Below are 12,392 nucleotides of genomic sequence, written 5' to 3'. Positions count from 1 at the left end.
TATGGGTGTGGTGTCTGTGTCTGGATGGTGGTACGCTGGCGGATAGTTGAGTTACTTGTTGGGCTTGTTCTTCTCTAAGCCTGGCTTCTTCGTTAAGCCTGTCCCTTTCTCAGATGAATTCTTCTTGTGCTGGTTCGCAGAGGACGAGTCCTTGTGGTACTTGTACTGTTCCTTGGTATGCGTAGTATCGGTTGGGGCAGAGTTGTTGAAAACAACATCTCCAATGTCCTTCGTCGTATCGGTGGTAGTTGTGCCTATTGTCAGGCCTAAGGTTATGTCTGTGTGCTGCTGTGGCGCAGTCGTTCACCCCAGTTGCTTGTGGAGTAGTCGTCTTGACTATTCTTCGTGGCGTAGACCTGTCTTAGGTCCGCCTTGTTGAGAAGCTTTCAGCTAATGTTATGACAGAGGTTTCTTAGCAAGCCTGAAGCTTGTCTGATTGCCTTATCCGCAGATGAGGTTAGAGCAGAATAAAGAAACGTGAATATACGAAAGAGCTGAAAGCTGGGGTGCTACTGTACATGCGCAGGGTATTTATACTACTGCTCAGCCTAACCTAAGGACTAGTCCACTAGTCAAAGGGACTGCGGGTGAGTCAGTGAAGCTGCGCTCTATGAGTCGACAAAGGCAGTACTACTAAACTAGAGTCAGAGACGAAAAAGGAAATGATATCCCACGCCACCATGCCCATCATAACAACGACGGGAACAGCTTATGCTGGTGAGTGTGTAGTGGCGCAATCTCATGGACTGCTACCCATTGCTCTTCTCGTAGGGGCATCTGACACTGTGTGTAATTAGTGGTGATATATTTAAGAGAGATTCCGCTGACATTTAATAGACCACCTCGACTCTACTCACGTTCGTCCTAGCCATGTCAATGCACCCTGAATTACAGAAAAGAGCTCAGGAAGAACTAGATGGCATCGTTGGTCAGGATCGATTGCCAGAGATGGAGGATCAAGACGCCCTCCCATTCATCACTGCAATCATGAAAGAATGTCTCCGGTGCGTTCTCAATTGCGGCCCTCGAGAACAAGACATTCACTGTATCTATGTCAGGTGGAGGCCTGTATTGCCGTTAGGTATGTATCTAGCGCTGGACATGTGCGTGTCCTACCGAATGGCCAAGCTTGCACACGACTTGCGCGCAGGGGTTGCTCACCAATCTCTGGCAGACGACGAGTATAAAGGGTTTTATATTCCTGCTGGATCGGTTATCATCGGTAATACATGGTGAGTAGTGGCAAAACATTGCTATGAAAATTTTAATGTTAATATTGATGTGCACTATTAGGGCTATCTTGCATGACGCGGAACGATATCCAGACCCAGATACCTTTAATCCTTACCGGTTTGTCGATAGAGAAGGCAGATTGCAAAAAGACGCCTTCGATCCTATGGAGGCATTCGGCTATGGACGAAGAATGTGCCCTGGACGGTATTTCGCTTTGGACTTTATGTGGTTAGCAATGGCGAATATCCTAGCGGTCTTCTCCATCCAGAAGCCTGTCGATGAGCTGGGGAACGTCATCGAACCTTCTGGGGTGTATACGACGGGTTTGTTCAGGTATACTCGGTGTTTCTGCTTATGCATACATACTGATAATCCTGTAGTTTTCCTGCCCCTTTCAGAGCCGCCTTCAAGCTGCGAGGAAACCGTGACATCCCTGCATAATGCGATGGAGAAATAGCGCACCATACCATTATCACAAGATTTAGTTTGCTCAGGTCTAAAACTTCGACTGCAGGGGCTGACGGTCCATATCTTCACTCTATATCTTCAAATTGACCCTTGCGCTTGATCCCCGCGTCCGCGAGTAACGCGCAATGTCTCGTGCTGCGAAGTTTATTTTATTTTTGTCCCTGATGCTAGATTCATGCGCGACGTTTGTTGTCCCAGCTTGACCTAAGCCTCAGGAAAACGGAGTGTATATACGGAATTAGTCACGATTTCCCTCTTCAAATACTCGCGCACTTAATCGATATCTAGGCAGCTTGACATGCTGTCTTCCCTATGCAGAGTATGTCGGCTTCTTTGGCCTCGAGTCGCGTGCATGAATTCTCATGGCGTAGCTTGCTGAGGTGCTCGCTGGCTATTGGCAAGAGACAGTACTAGTAAACGAGAGTAGTTGGAATGAGGGTATCGTCGTAGGTGAATCATTCCGCGACATATTAATCGTTGGCTGTCCGATGTCGGTCCACCAGGGCTAGTCCCGCAAGGCGCCAACGCCGAGCCGAACCGGGCGTCTGTGTGCACACGCTCACCCCGCTCGCTGCCCGAGATCCTCTGGCCATCATCAGTGCTCGCCCCGCCAGCCGTCTCCCCCATCGCCACCTGTGTGCGGGACCTCTCTCGATGCGTTGCTCGCACACAGGCACAGATGCTTTCCCTGCGCGCACGCTCCTGCTCGCTTGCCGGTCAAGCTAACACCATCGTCGTCATCATCGCCGCCGCCATTCGTGGGTGGGGCGCAAGGTTGGACATTTTTGAGGTGCGGGTCTTCTACGGCGCAAGACAGGTGAGCCCGGTGAGTCCGATGCACACATTTCAATCTCTTATGCCCTTCCCCGTTCATCTGCACTTCAAGCCCAGGGCGTAAACCCGTTCACAGGGTGCACGCGCACTCGGCCAGTGGTGACGCTGCACCATCGGACGCATTGGACGCAGCTCTGATGAGCGAACACGAAGCGTGCACCCAGCCTGCTCTGAGTGACCGCTGCGCCCTCACCCGCTCGATTCTGCAGCCCGCTAACCCCTATGCCAGTGTTGAAAACCTCTGGTCGCCAGTCTGCCCTCCCCACCTGTCGCATTGTCAGGCGCGTCGACTAGCATTTCGCTGCGGCTGTGGTCTCGAGACACCAGTATCAACTTCACCGCAACCAACTCACGGCCTGCTCGAATCCTGCCGCAACGCGCGCACTACATGTATGTCCAACTTTGCTGCTCGCTGGTAGAGCTTTCTGCTCTCGGTGCCGAATGGCAACGTCACGTCGCCTTCGAGCCTGACCCCAAGCAAAGCGGACAACTAGTTTTCAGGGTGCTCCTTCACATGCCACTTGCTCTACTCACTTCGGCCACCCCTCCCCGTCGGCGCGCACTTCGAGGTTATCGGTCTGGTTGCACCCGGAAGTCTCAAATTCACGAGTGCGATCCGCTACCCAGGACCCCTTCAAATCTTGGTGACACGAATTCACCCCGCCCTAGAGTCGTCTCCGTGCCACAAGGGCTCTGGATGCCGGAGGTCTCCGAGTCCCGACCAGTTCCGCAACCGGCACCTAACCTCGTACTCTTTCGATCTCAGTGAACTCCTACGTCCTCGCTCGGGCCCCTTGAGGCAGTAACTATTTGGTCAACTTGTGAGGCCGCACGCGCGCTACGGTCCTCCGATCTGAGAAGAACATCGTAAAGAGGTCATCTACCGGTCACAACTACCGACTCTGTTGTGGATTAAGAGAACATATGTGTATGTAAGACACAGCCTACTACTACAACCTCTCAATAGTAATATCCTTTGCGCCATTCAGCCGTGACCTGGCCGTTTGTATGAAGTTTGGATTTGCGATGGGCAGCTGCTTCGAGATTCAGGATGCCGAGAGCAATACAGATCCGACGTTTCGCAGATGATATACCGATTTGCGCGTTTACAAGTAGGGCTCTATAGCGTGTCTGCTGTGTGACGATATCTTCCCATGCGGCTCGGTTTGTGATACGTGCAACGGTTTTCAGGTCTCCGCCGCTCTCTGCCCCCAATTCAGACACATTTCATTGGAGGTATCTGTCGTCAGGAGTGCATCGAGGGTGTCGCTATAGTTCAGGACGTCTCGTACGTATCTTGTGATCCGATCGACCGAATGACCATAACGCAGTCCGACAGGCAGATCTCTACGAGCCGTACAATGGTGACCATGGTTCTCCCAAAAGAAGAGAAGCAAATTTTGAACGCGCACCACTATTATTGTTCTTTCGAGCCGCCTTTCGTTGCTCTGTGACCACCGGCAGATGCAGCCACGAACAGGATAAATCTTACACATCCTACATAAGCCGTAGCATCTGGTTGAGCCCCACCTTGCAGCCCCCTCACACAGACGAGATGACCTCAGAGACGTCTCTTCCACTGATTCCTCTAGCAGTCGGTGTAGTCTGCCTGCTCGTTGCTGTCCTCAATAGACCCGATCGTCGACGACTTCCACCCGGTCCCAAAGGTCTTCCTATCTTAGGGAATATCTTTGATGCACCCAAGGAGCACGAATGGCGCACGTTTCAAGAATGGGGTCGAATTTATGGCACGTATCCTGCAAGATCTCCTGTTGCGTATCTCTTATTGGTCTCCTAGCAGATTCGGATGTTGTGCATTTCCAGATTTTAGGGACTCATTACATGATACTCAACTCCGCGAAGGCTACGACCGAGCTCTTCGAGAAGAGGTCAAACCTGTACTCAGATAAGTAAGCACCTACCTCCCTAAGTTTCCGAACACATACCGATATTCTACCAACGTAGACCAGAAGCAGCAATGCTTCACTTGTAAGTACGACCATCCTGGGTCAAAGTCTGCAGCTTTTGATGACGTAACAGGACCGGCTGGGATAGGAATTGGGGCCTGATGAAATATGGTGACTTTTGGCGGGCACATCGCAAGATATTCCACCAACACTTCCGCTCAAACGTCGTGTCCGCATATCACCAAAGGACAGAAAATGCGGTGCACCAGCTGCTTCGCTTACTCTACGCCGAGCCAGAATGTTTTATCGAACATATTCACTTGTGAGTGGCCAGCCAATGTCCAACTCCCGTATATTCAATTTCCCCGCTCCCCTGAACTAGCATGACTGCGTATAATATCATCGGAATCGTGTATGGCGTGGATATCAATTCGGAAGGTGACCCAACTCTCGCAATTGTGGAAGAAGCTCTCGACATCTTGCGGAACTTTGGCAATCCTGGAGTGTATCTTGGTATCGTGCCGATAAGCCTCATGCGTAGCATTTTTTTTGCTGAGATATGCACCTAGTGGACTCGTTTCCTCTTCGTAAGTTCCAGACTTCCCCTCTCGGTGCGTCATATTCATCTAAAACTACGTAGTGAGGTTCATACCCTCGTGGTTCCCGGGCGCCAAATTCAAGCGTGACGCTGAGGCTTGGAAGCCTGTGGTCGACAAGATGTACATGCAACCATACAGTGATTTAAAGACCGCCTATGTATGTGCTATCAAATATTCTCCAGTAAATGGTGGGGCTTTACTTCATTACCAGGAGAAGGGAGTGCCAAGACCGTGTCTTGGGACGAAAATGCTGGCAGAGCTCTATAAGGATGGAGCAAATTTCCAGAGTGAAATTCTGGAGCAAGTCATTATCAACACTACTGGTACCGTAAATGCAGGTTCGAGTAAACAGTACTTGGTGACCTTAAGTCTATGCTGATTGTCGGCTGTTACAGCGGCGTCTGATACGGTGAGCAGGCAGCTCCGAGCCATCTCCGTTGAATCGCTCACTGGACCATTACTCTTAGAGCAGATCGGTGTTGTTGGTCTTCATTTTGGCCATGCTGCTGTACCCAGAAGTGCAGCTTGCAGCTCAGACGGAACTTGACCAAGTTATAGGCACAGATCGTCTGCCGGTGATAGAAGATGAAGAGTCGCTGCCATATATCACTGCTCTTGTTAGGGAGACATTACGGTGCGTGACATATAATTGACAAGAGGCGGTCAAGAACCAACTCTATAAGCACTAGATGGAGGCCAGTACTTCCCATAGGTACACAAACTTAGAGTCGCGTGTGAATGCTAGCAATGGCTGAAGTGATACCGTGACTGGCTACTAGGTAACGCACATAAATCGAGTGCAGATGACGAGTACGAAGGGTATCATATCCCTGCTGGGACTGTTATATTCGGAAATGCACGGTGCGTCATCTCCCGCGTATGGTGATTTTACACCTTTCATGACCTGCTGGGCTCTGCAGAGCCATTCTCCACGACGATAAGCAGTTTCCCAATCCGGATGCCTTCGACCCCAATCGCTTCCTCGACTCAAACGGACGTCTGCTCGAGCACCTAGCGAACACTATATCCAGCGCTTTCGGTTTTGGCAGAAGAATGTGTCCGGGACGTTATTTCGCATTGGACGTCATTTGGTTGACGGCTGCTAATGTCCTCGCGGCCTTCACGATTGAAAAGCCCTTCGATGAGATGGGGAACGTTGTGGAGCCTTCTGGAGAATTCATTTCCGGACTTGTCAGGTACGTGTGGTACCTGCTCTTTGTGTGCGAGTTAGTAGTGATTGAAGCCTTGTCAGTCACCCTGCTCCTTTCAAGGCTGTCTTCAAACCGCGGTCGACCATCGCGTTTGCCCTGTAGCGCCCACGTGCGGTCTCAAACTGCATAGCTCCCGTATGCAGTTTCAGATGAAGTGAGGAGAATAGGCCGGGACTGCATTAAGGCATGAGATAGTCTCTGCACTGCATACGTACAGTAGCTCTTCGGATATGCTGAGACTGCTGAGAGAGTTCGCGGCTTCAAGTTCCCCATTACTTTCGAAGTTTAACAAGTGCGAGGCGGCGTTGGCAGCCCCGTATGATAGGATTGAGAATTTGGTAGTACATTATGCTATCATAACGATAACTAGGCTGCGAAGGTTCAAAAGTCCTATCCAGTGACTCAAGGCTGACATCTGACCTTGAGTCTTCAAGCTTCAAGCTTCAAGGTCGCTGCACTTGGCCCCCTTTTCTGGGTGGTGACGTAAACCGCCATCATCCGCGATCTACAAGCAATCTCTGTACCAGGGCTTTCTTGTTTCTGACCCACCGACCGGCGACGAGATCCGATCTTCTAGCTGCTTGCTCCGGATTAGCAATGTGCTGGCTGACGACTGAATCTGGCCCGGATGGCGCGCTCGCCGCTGGACATGCTGGAGCGGGGCCCCAAAGCCCCAGGAGTAGGTTATCATTGAAATTGAACCTGCTGGTACGATGCTGCTAGCTTCAATCTTGGCGTTGGATCTAAACTAATCCGGATCTATCAAGTAGGCACTATATCGTCTCAGATGAGAAGTACTCTCGCACTCACGATGGCGTATAATGTGATTGCCTCCGACGCTTGAGGATAGTACATCGGCCTGCCCGACGAATTTTGCAGCTGCATGGCTGCAGCCTATGCCTCAATATCATACGTTAGAGTGCTCAGCTCTTCGTTCACTTTCATTCAATCAGTTTACATACGACCTCTTTGGACAGACCGTAAGGTACTAGAGCTCGCTGAATCGTATGATCGGGGTTAGATGCTCCCCGTGACAGCTGCCACTGGACCCTTGGCAGAATACCAGGACCGGCGCCCGTAAAATTTGCTGACCTTTTCCCCAGAGAGCTTAAAACAGCCTTCATGCATTTTCAAAGTGCCCGCACTTCTGGAATCGCTCCTTGCTAGTATGGTGCAGGAGAAGGCAGGAGACATGTCCCTCCCACTTGCTTTTTTTGTGGCTGGTCTTGTCTTGTTATTCGTGTCGTCCAGACAGCGACAAAGGTCCTATCCACTACCCCCAGGACCCAGACGACTTCCCCTCGTTGGAAGCATCCTCGATGTTCCAAAAGAGAACGCTCATCTAGTCCTCCAACGATGGAGTCGTGCGTATGGTGCGTCTTTAACGGCGTCCTACGATCGTCCCCCTGACATGTTCTCTCATTAAGGTTCGGATGTGCTGTATTTCGAAATATTGGGGACCCACTATGTGGTGCTTAATTCCTGCAAAGCGACCGTGGATTTGTTCGAGCGACGGTCGAATGTCTACTCCGACAAGTAAGCACTGTGGCGACCGGCCTGGTTTGCGCTCATGTTATCTGTGGCAAGACCCGAAGCAATCATGATACAGCTGTATGTTAAATTTTCTTTGCAGTACAGGATCATGGAGGCTCAAACGGACTTGTCCAGAACGGGTTGGGGACGGAACTGGGGCATGATGAAATATGGCAATTATTGGAGAGAACATCGCAAGATGTTCCACCAGCACTTCCGCGAACGTGCCGTACCTGCCTATCGACCGCGATCAACACGAGCGGTGCGTCAGATGCTTCGTTCGCTGTGCGAGACGCCAGAGCGATTCAAGGAACATATCAGCTTGTGAGTATTCATATTCCGTGCGTGCAAGGCCTGATTTTTGAATTCCTCGCCTTTGCAGCTTGACTGCGTGCAACGTCCTGGGGACTATGTATGGTATAGACGTTAAGCCGGAAGGCGATCCCATTCTAGGGCTCATAGAGGATGCCCTCAGAATCTTTTCAGCCGTCGCAAATCCCGGGGTGTACCTTGGTAAGACGACCTCTCACTCTGTATTTGCCCGCAATTGCTCATTTCCGCGCAGTTGATTCTTTCCCTATCTGTGAGCTGTGGATCTTCTCGTGCCAGTATTGCCCCGTTCACAGGTGCCTTAGTGAGGTTCTTGCCTGCATGGTTTCCGAGTGCCAAATTCAAGCGTGACGCTGCGGCTTGGAGCCCCATGGTAGAAGAAATGTACTTGCGCCCCTATAGAGAGGTTAAAGCTGCTTTCGTGAGTATCCTTTTCGTTCTTACAACAACCTGCACAGCCAGACATCTACCCCATATCCAGGAGGCCGGCACTGCGCCACCTTGCGTAACGACTGAGATACTTGCGGAGCTGTGTAAAGATAGAACGGCACCTATCGATCCTATACTCGAGGAGGTCGTTATCAACACCGTGGGGACTGGGTACGGCGGTAAGATTGGCATCTAAGCTTTTAAAAGGCACTCAGTTCTGATCACGCGAATGTCATAGCCGCAGTGGACACTGTAAGTAACAGACAGCATAATTTTTCTCGAGATGCACCAACTTAACCTGAGAAAATAGACAAGCGCAGCCTTGGAATCATTCATTCTAGCCATGATGCTCTTCCCAGAAGCGCAGCGGCTGGCTCAAGAAGAACTGGACCATGTCCTAGGCAATGATCGTTTGCCAGAGTTTGATGATAGAGACTCTCTCCCATATGTTACCGCTATAATGAAAGAAGTGCTCAGGTGAGCTCGGCCTTACCCCGATGACATGGCTGCTGAGTACACTACAGATGGAGGCCTCCTGGGCCACTAGGTAAGTGAATCCTGCTATATATTGGTCTGCGTGATTCGAACTTGTCGTCATGGAGGGGTTCCACACAAATCAACCAGAGCCGATGAGTATGCAGGTTATTATATCCCTGCTGGGTCTGTCATCATCGGAAACATATGGTGAGTCTTGACAAACCGCGATTGTCAAGTCTGACGCTGCTTCAGGGCTATTCTTCACGACGAGGAACGTTATCCCGATGCAGAGAGCTTCAAGCCAGCACGATTTCTCGACAGCAACGGCCAGCTGTGCGAAGATGTCCCCGACGCCATGGAAGTTTTCGGTTTTGGACGCAGGTTGTGCCCTGGACGCTACTTCGTCCTGGACACTATTTGGTTGTCCATTGCAAGCGTTCTCACGTCCTTCAACATTGAGAGACCTGTCGACGAGTCAGGAAACGTGATAGAACCCACTGCGGAATATACGTCAGGACTTATCAGGTAGGCATTAATAACTTCCTTACGTACCTCACTAAGATGCCCTCAGTCACCCGCTTCCTTTCAAAGTAGCGTTCAAGAGGAGGGGCTGCGCCCTGCTCGATATGTAGGCCCAGACGAACTCTACAGCTCACGAGAAGCAGCCTGTTCGGGACATTATCCTGATGTGCACCGCCACGAAGCACGCGTGTATTCATGCTTAAACAGTCCTAGCCTGCGTCCGATGCACTCCGGTCTCTCGCCTGTACTTCCTGGCCGCATTGCTATAATATTCATTTCTCTCCCTATTTCTCTTATTTTCTCAGGTGCTGTAGTATACAAACTCCTTGTACTCACAGAACAGCAACAGAATAGAAGAAGACTCCTCACTCTAAACCTAAACTAGACCTGCGTCCCTGTCACAGACTTGCCCGCTGCCCGCGGCTTGTGTATTGTTTTACTCACTCTGTGTTGCTCTAGAAACTTCGCATTCGCGCCTTCGCATCCCGTCTCTTGTTGTTCGCAAACGCTTCGCCGGCCCCCTAGTGCCTCGTACCTTCTTTCCGAATGCTCGCACAACCCCTGCACCCTCTATTACCTTACATTGTTTTAAATAGCCCTTCGAGCGTTCGGGCATGCGCTGGCGCATCAATCCAGCAAGTTCACATGGTGTGGTTCAGTTTGAGCATGTCTGCTCCTGCGCGGAGGACGGTGAACTCAGAACGCCTCTTTGGATATCCACTTTCTTAGCATCTCGAGGGTCTCCTTAGGCTTGTCGTAGGGTGCCTGAGGCCAGGATCAGTCGTTATGAACCCTAAGAATCTGGACAACTAACCATGTGTCCGCCACCATAGACGGTCGTGAAAGTAAAACCTTTGGCAGTGCGAGTAAGGCCTGCGACATGGCTATCCACGAACCACTCCTTCAAAGGCTCCCTTATAAACTGTTCTTGACCTGTCCACTCCAGGTTCAGTGTCATATGCTCGTTGCCCACCTGCATAACCTCATGAGCGATGCTCAGCTATAGATAAAATGGAGAAAGCGCGCACCCAATTGCATATCCAGTCGTTCGCTCCTACATAGACTAGCACGCGCACACCTCGCTCGAGGAGGGCGGCAATGTAGTACTGCGTAGGGAACAGATGATCGAGGTTGGCGTCAAAGCGCGCCTTAACCCAAGGGTTCGTAGAAGTGAAATTGGCAGGTACGATGGGATCGACGCCGAGCTGTTCTCGAACGTCGGGCTTACTCAGGTACTTGTCAATGTGCCTGGACAAGTGAGTAAACAAGCATTTCCATAGCAGAGCTCAGACATACTCGACAATTTCGTAGCATATGCCGCCTGTTCCCTGGCCAATACTAATTTCTGGTCAGCGTGTCACGGGCAGCTGAAAGTGTAAAGGGCTCACCATTTCTTAGTGAGATCGTGGGGGCTAAAGCCTGCGGTGCTTCAGCGCTGATACAGTGTACGACAAATGGTGTTCTCACCTGACGCGTCGTAGGGTATGGCAATGACTTCTGAGCAGTACGCCATCGCAGCACGACAATTGAGTTTTATCCATTCTGTCCAAACATTCTTGCTTATGCCATTTGGAACAACGAGAAAGCTACAAAGGGTGAGCGAGTGAGGCGGCTGCAGCCGAACGCAGCACGCACACCGCGTTTGACGTTGACACAAGTGCTGAAAAGTGCTTTCAGCATGAAGCGTTTGCCAAACAAGGAGATCCACGTACTCAATGTCTAGTACCGGTGGAACAGTGGTATTCATGCACATCATGTCGTAGTAGGACGGGAGCATCGTCGCGTCTTCTGTGCAGCCGTTACCTTCAAGCATGTGGCGTAAGGCAGGATAAACAATGATTCACGCTTACACACATACCGAGCATTATGGATGCGAGGTTTATCGGGGTCAAACCAGCCGCTTCAAGTAAGGCGTTTTGATCGTAGATTTTTGAGGCAAACACAGGGATCATACGCCCCTGCAGAAATCGTTTATCGCGCGTACTAGTCAGATCACACCGAAGGAACCCACGGCATACGATTCACCAGCGAGATGGATGCGGCGGCCCTTGAACTGGTGGAAATGTTCAAAAAATATGGCGACGAAGGCTGCAATATCTTTAGCAGCCTCTTCCGCAGTGCTCACGTATTCCCCGTGGTCCGCATAAGAGTAGCCGGTACCGACAGGTTGGTCAATGAAGAAGATATTAGAATATTCGTTCCAAGAATACGGATTGAATGTTGTGTTGTCGGGACTTTGTACTTGGCATGGCCCCAGCTCCATGAAGAGGCCAACGGAAGATGAGCCACCAGGACCACCATTTGTCCAGAACACGACGTCGTCACGCGCAGAATCGCGCCTGCTTTCAAAGAAATAGAAGAATAGATGGTGGGCTTCAACGTCAATGTAGCCAGTGTATGCCCTGCACCCCAGCCCATGAGTCATTTTTCAAGCGCCAAAGCACCAGGACAGACCTCACAGAGCCGTCGCAAAACAACGACTTTTTGACACGAACGTTGTAATTGGGAAACTGTGGGTGCATCAGAGAGGTGTACTTCGAGACCGTAAGGGCCTCCAGGTCATCGAAGGGTTTGAAAGTTGCTGTCTGTTGCAAGGGAAGCTGCTGGCCGGAGAGTATCGCTTCAGTCGAAAGCCTCATGAAGACATCAGCATTGAGTTGACTGTGACCATTGGAGAATATTGCAAAGACGAAGAGTGTACATAGCGGACGTAGGAGTGGAAGCAGTATAAACGACATGATAGTCCTGAACAAAACGCGAGCCAGCTGGCGTCTACGCGAGAATATTCAACTTGCTCCCGACCACATGCTCGCTCGCCCTTTCGCGCGTGCCGTCTGTCCTTTGGTATT

At 50.9% G+C, this 12,392-nt stretch overlaps 4 protein-coding genes across 4 annotated transcripts; 3 read left to right on the top strand and 1 right to left on the bottom strand.

Annotated features, from left to right (window-relative positions):
* Positions 1-837: 837 nt before the first annotated feature.
* Positions 838-1,690, top strand: PHACADRAFT_102181 (uncharacterized protein; the record flags this gene model as incomplete). Its single annotated transcript, XM_007399431.1, has 4 exons — positions 838-1,004; positions 1,059-1,081; positions 1,151-1,232; positions 1,294-1,690. Coding segments are annotated over 4 exons (669 nt in total), but the record flags the coding sequence as incomplete, so codon positions are not given.
* Positions 1,691-4,043: 2,353 nt separating this feature from the next.
* On the top strand, positions 4,044-6,437 carry PHACADRAFT_261973 (uncharacterized protein). The gene is made up of 14 exons (XM_007399430.1): positions 4,044-4,283; positions 4,337-4,445; positions 4,501-4,524; positions 4,576-4,764; positions 4,825-4,955; positions 5,012-5,029; positions 5,083-5,198; positions 5,253-5,379; positions 5,437-5,450; positions 5,509-5,675; positions 5,731-5,753; positions 5,821-5,902; positions 5,962-6,237; positions 6,294-6,437. Exons 1-14 carry the CDS (start codon positions 4,091-4,093, stop codon positions 6,352-6,354), a joined length of 1,530 nt encoding a protein of 509 aa, XP_007399492.1. The 5' UTR covers positions 4,044-4,090; the 3' UTR covers positions 6,355-6,437.
* Positions 6,438-7,444: 1,007 nt separating this feature from the next.
* On the top strand, positions 7,445-9,653 carry PHACADRAFT_150298 (uncharacterized protein; the record flags this gene model as incomplete). The annotated part of the gene is made up of 12 exons (XM_007399429.1): positions 7,445-7,625; positions 7,680-7,788; positions 7,891-8,109; positions 8,168-8,298; positions 8,412-8,536; positions 8,597-8,723; positions 8,783-8,796; positions 8,855-9,021; positions 9,069-9,091; positions 9,147-9,228; positions 9,274-9,546; positions 9,593-9,653. 12 exons carry the CDS (start codon positions 7,445-7,447, stop codon positions 9,651-9,653), a joined length of 1,512 nt encoding a protein of 503 aa, XP_007399491.1.
* Positions 9,634-12,294, bottom strand: PHACADRAFT_212315 (uncharacterized protein). The gene is made up of 11 exons (XM_007399428.1): positions 11,998-12,294; positions 11,555-11,945; positions 11,402-11,501; positions 11,256-11,346; positions 11,168-11,203; positions 11,011-11,129; positions 10,932-10,962; positions 10,840-10,881; positions 10,572-10,791; positions 10,358-10,516; positions 9,634-10,308 (listed from the first exon to the last, which is right to left on the bottom strand). Exons 1-11 carry the CDS (start codon positions 12,279-12,281, stop codon positions 10,240-10,242), a joined length of 1,542 nt encoding a protein of 513 aa, XP_007399490.1. The 5' UTR covers positions 12,282-12,294; the 3' UTR covers positions 9,634-10,239.
* Between the last annotated feature and the right edge of the window lie 98 nt (positions 12,295-12,392).

Source organism: Phanerochaete carnosa, assembly GCF_000300595.1.
Source record: "Phanerochaete carnosa HHB-10118-sp unplaced genomic scaffold PHACAscaffold_9, whole genome shotgun sequence".
Classification (NCBI taxonomy): Eukaryota; Fungi; Basidiomycota; class Agaricomycetes; order Polyporales; family Phanerochaetaceae; genus Phanerochaete; species Phanerochaete carnosa.
The sequence above is the reverse complement of the archived record's forward strand: the minus strand, read 5'-3'. Positions and strand labels throughout refer to the sequence as shown.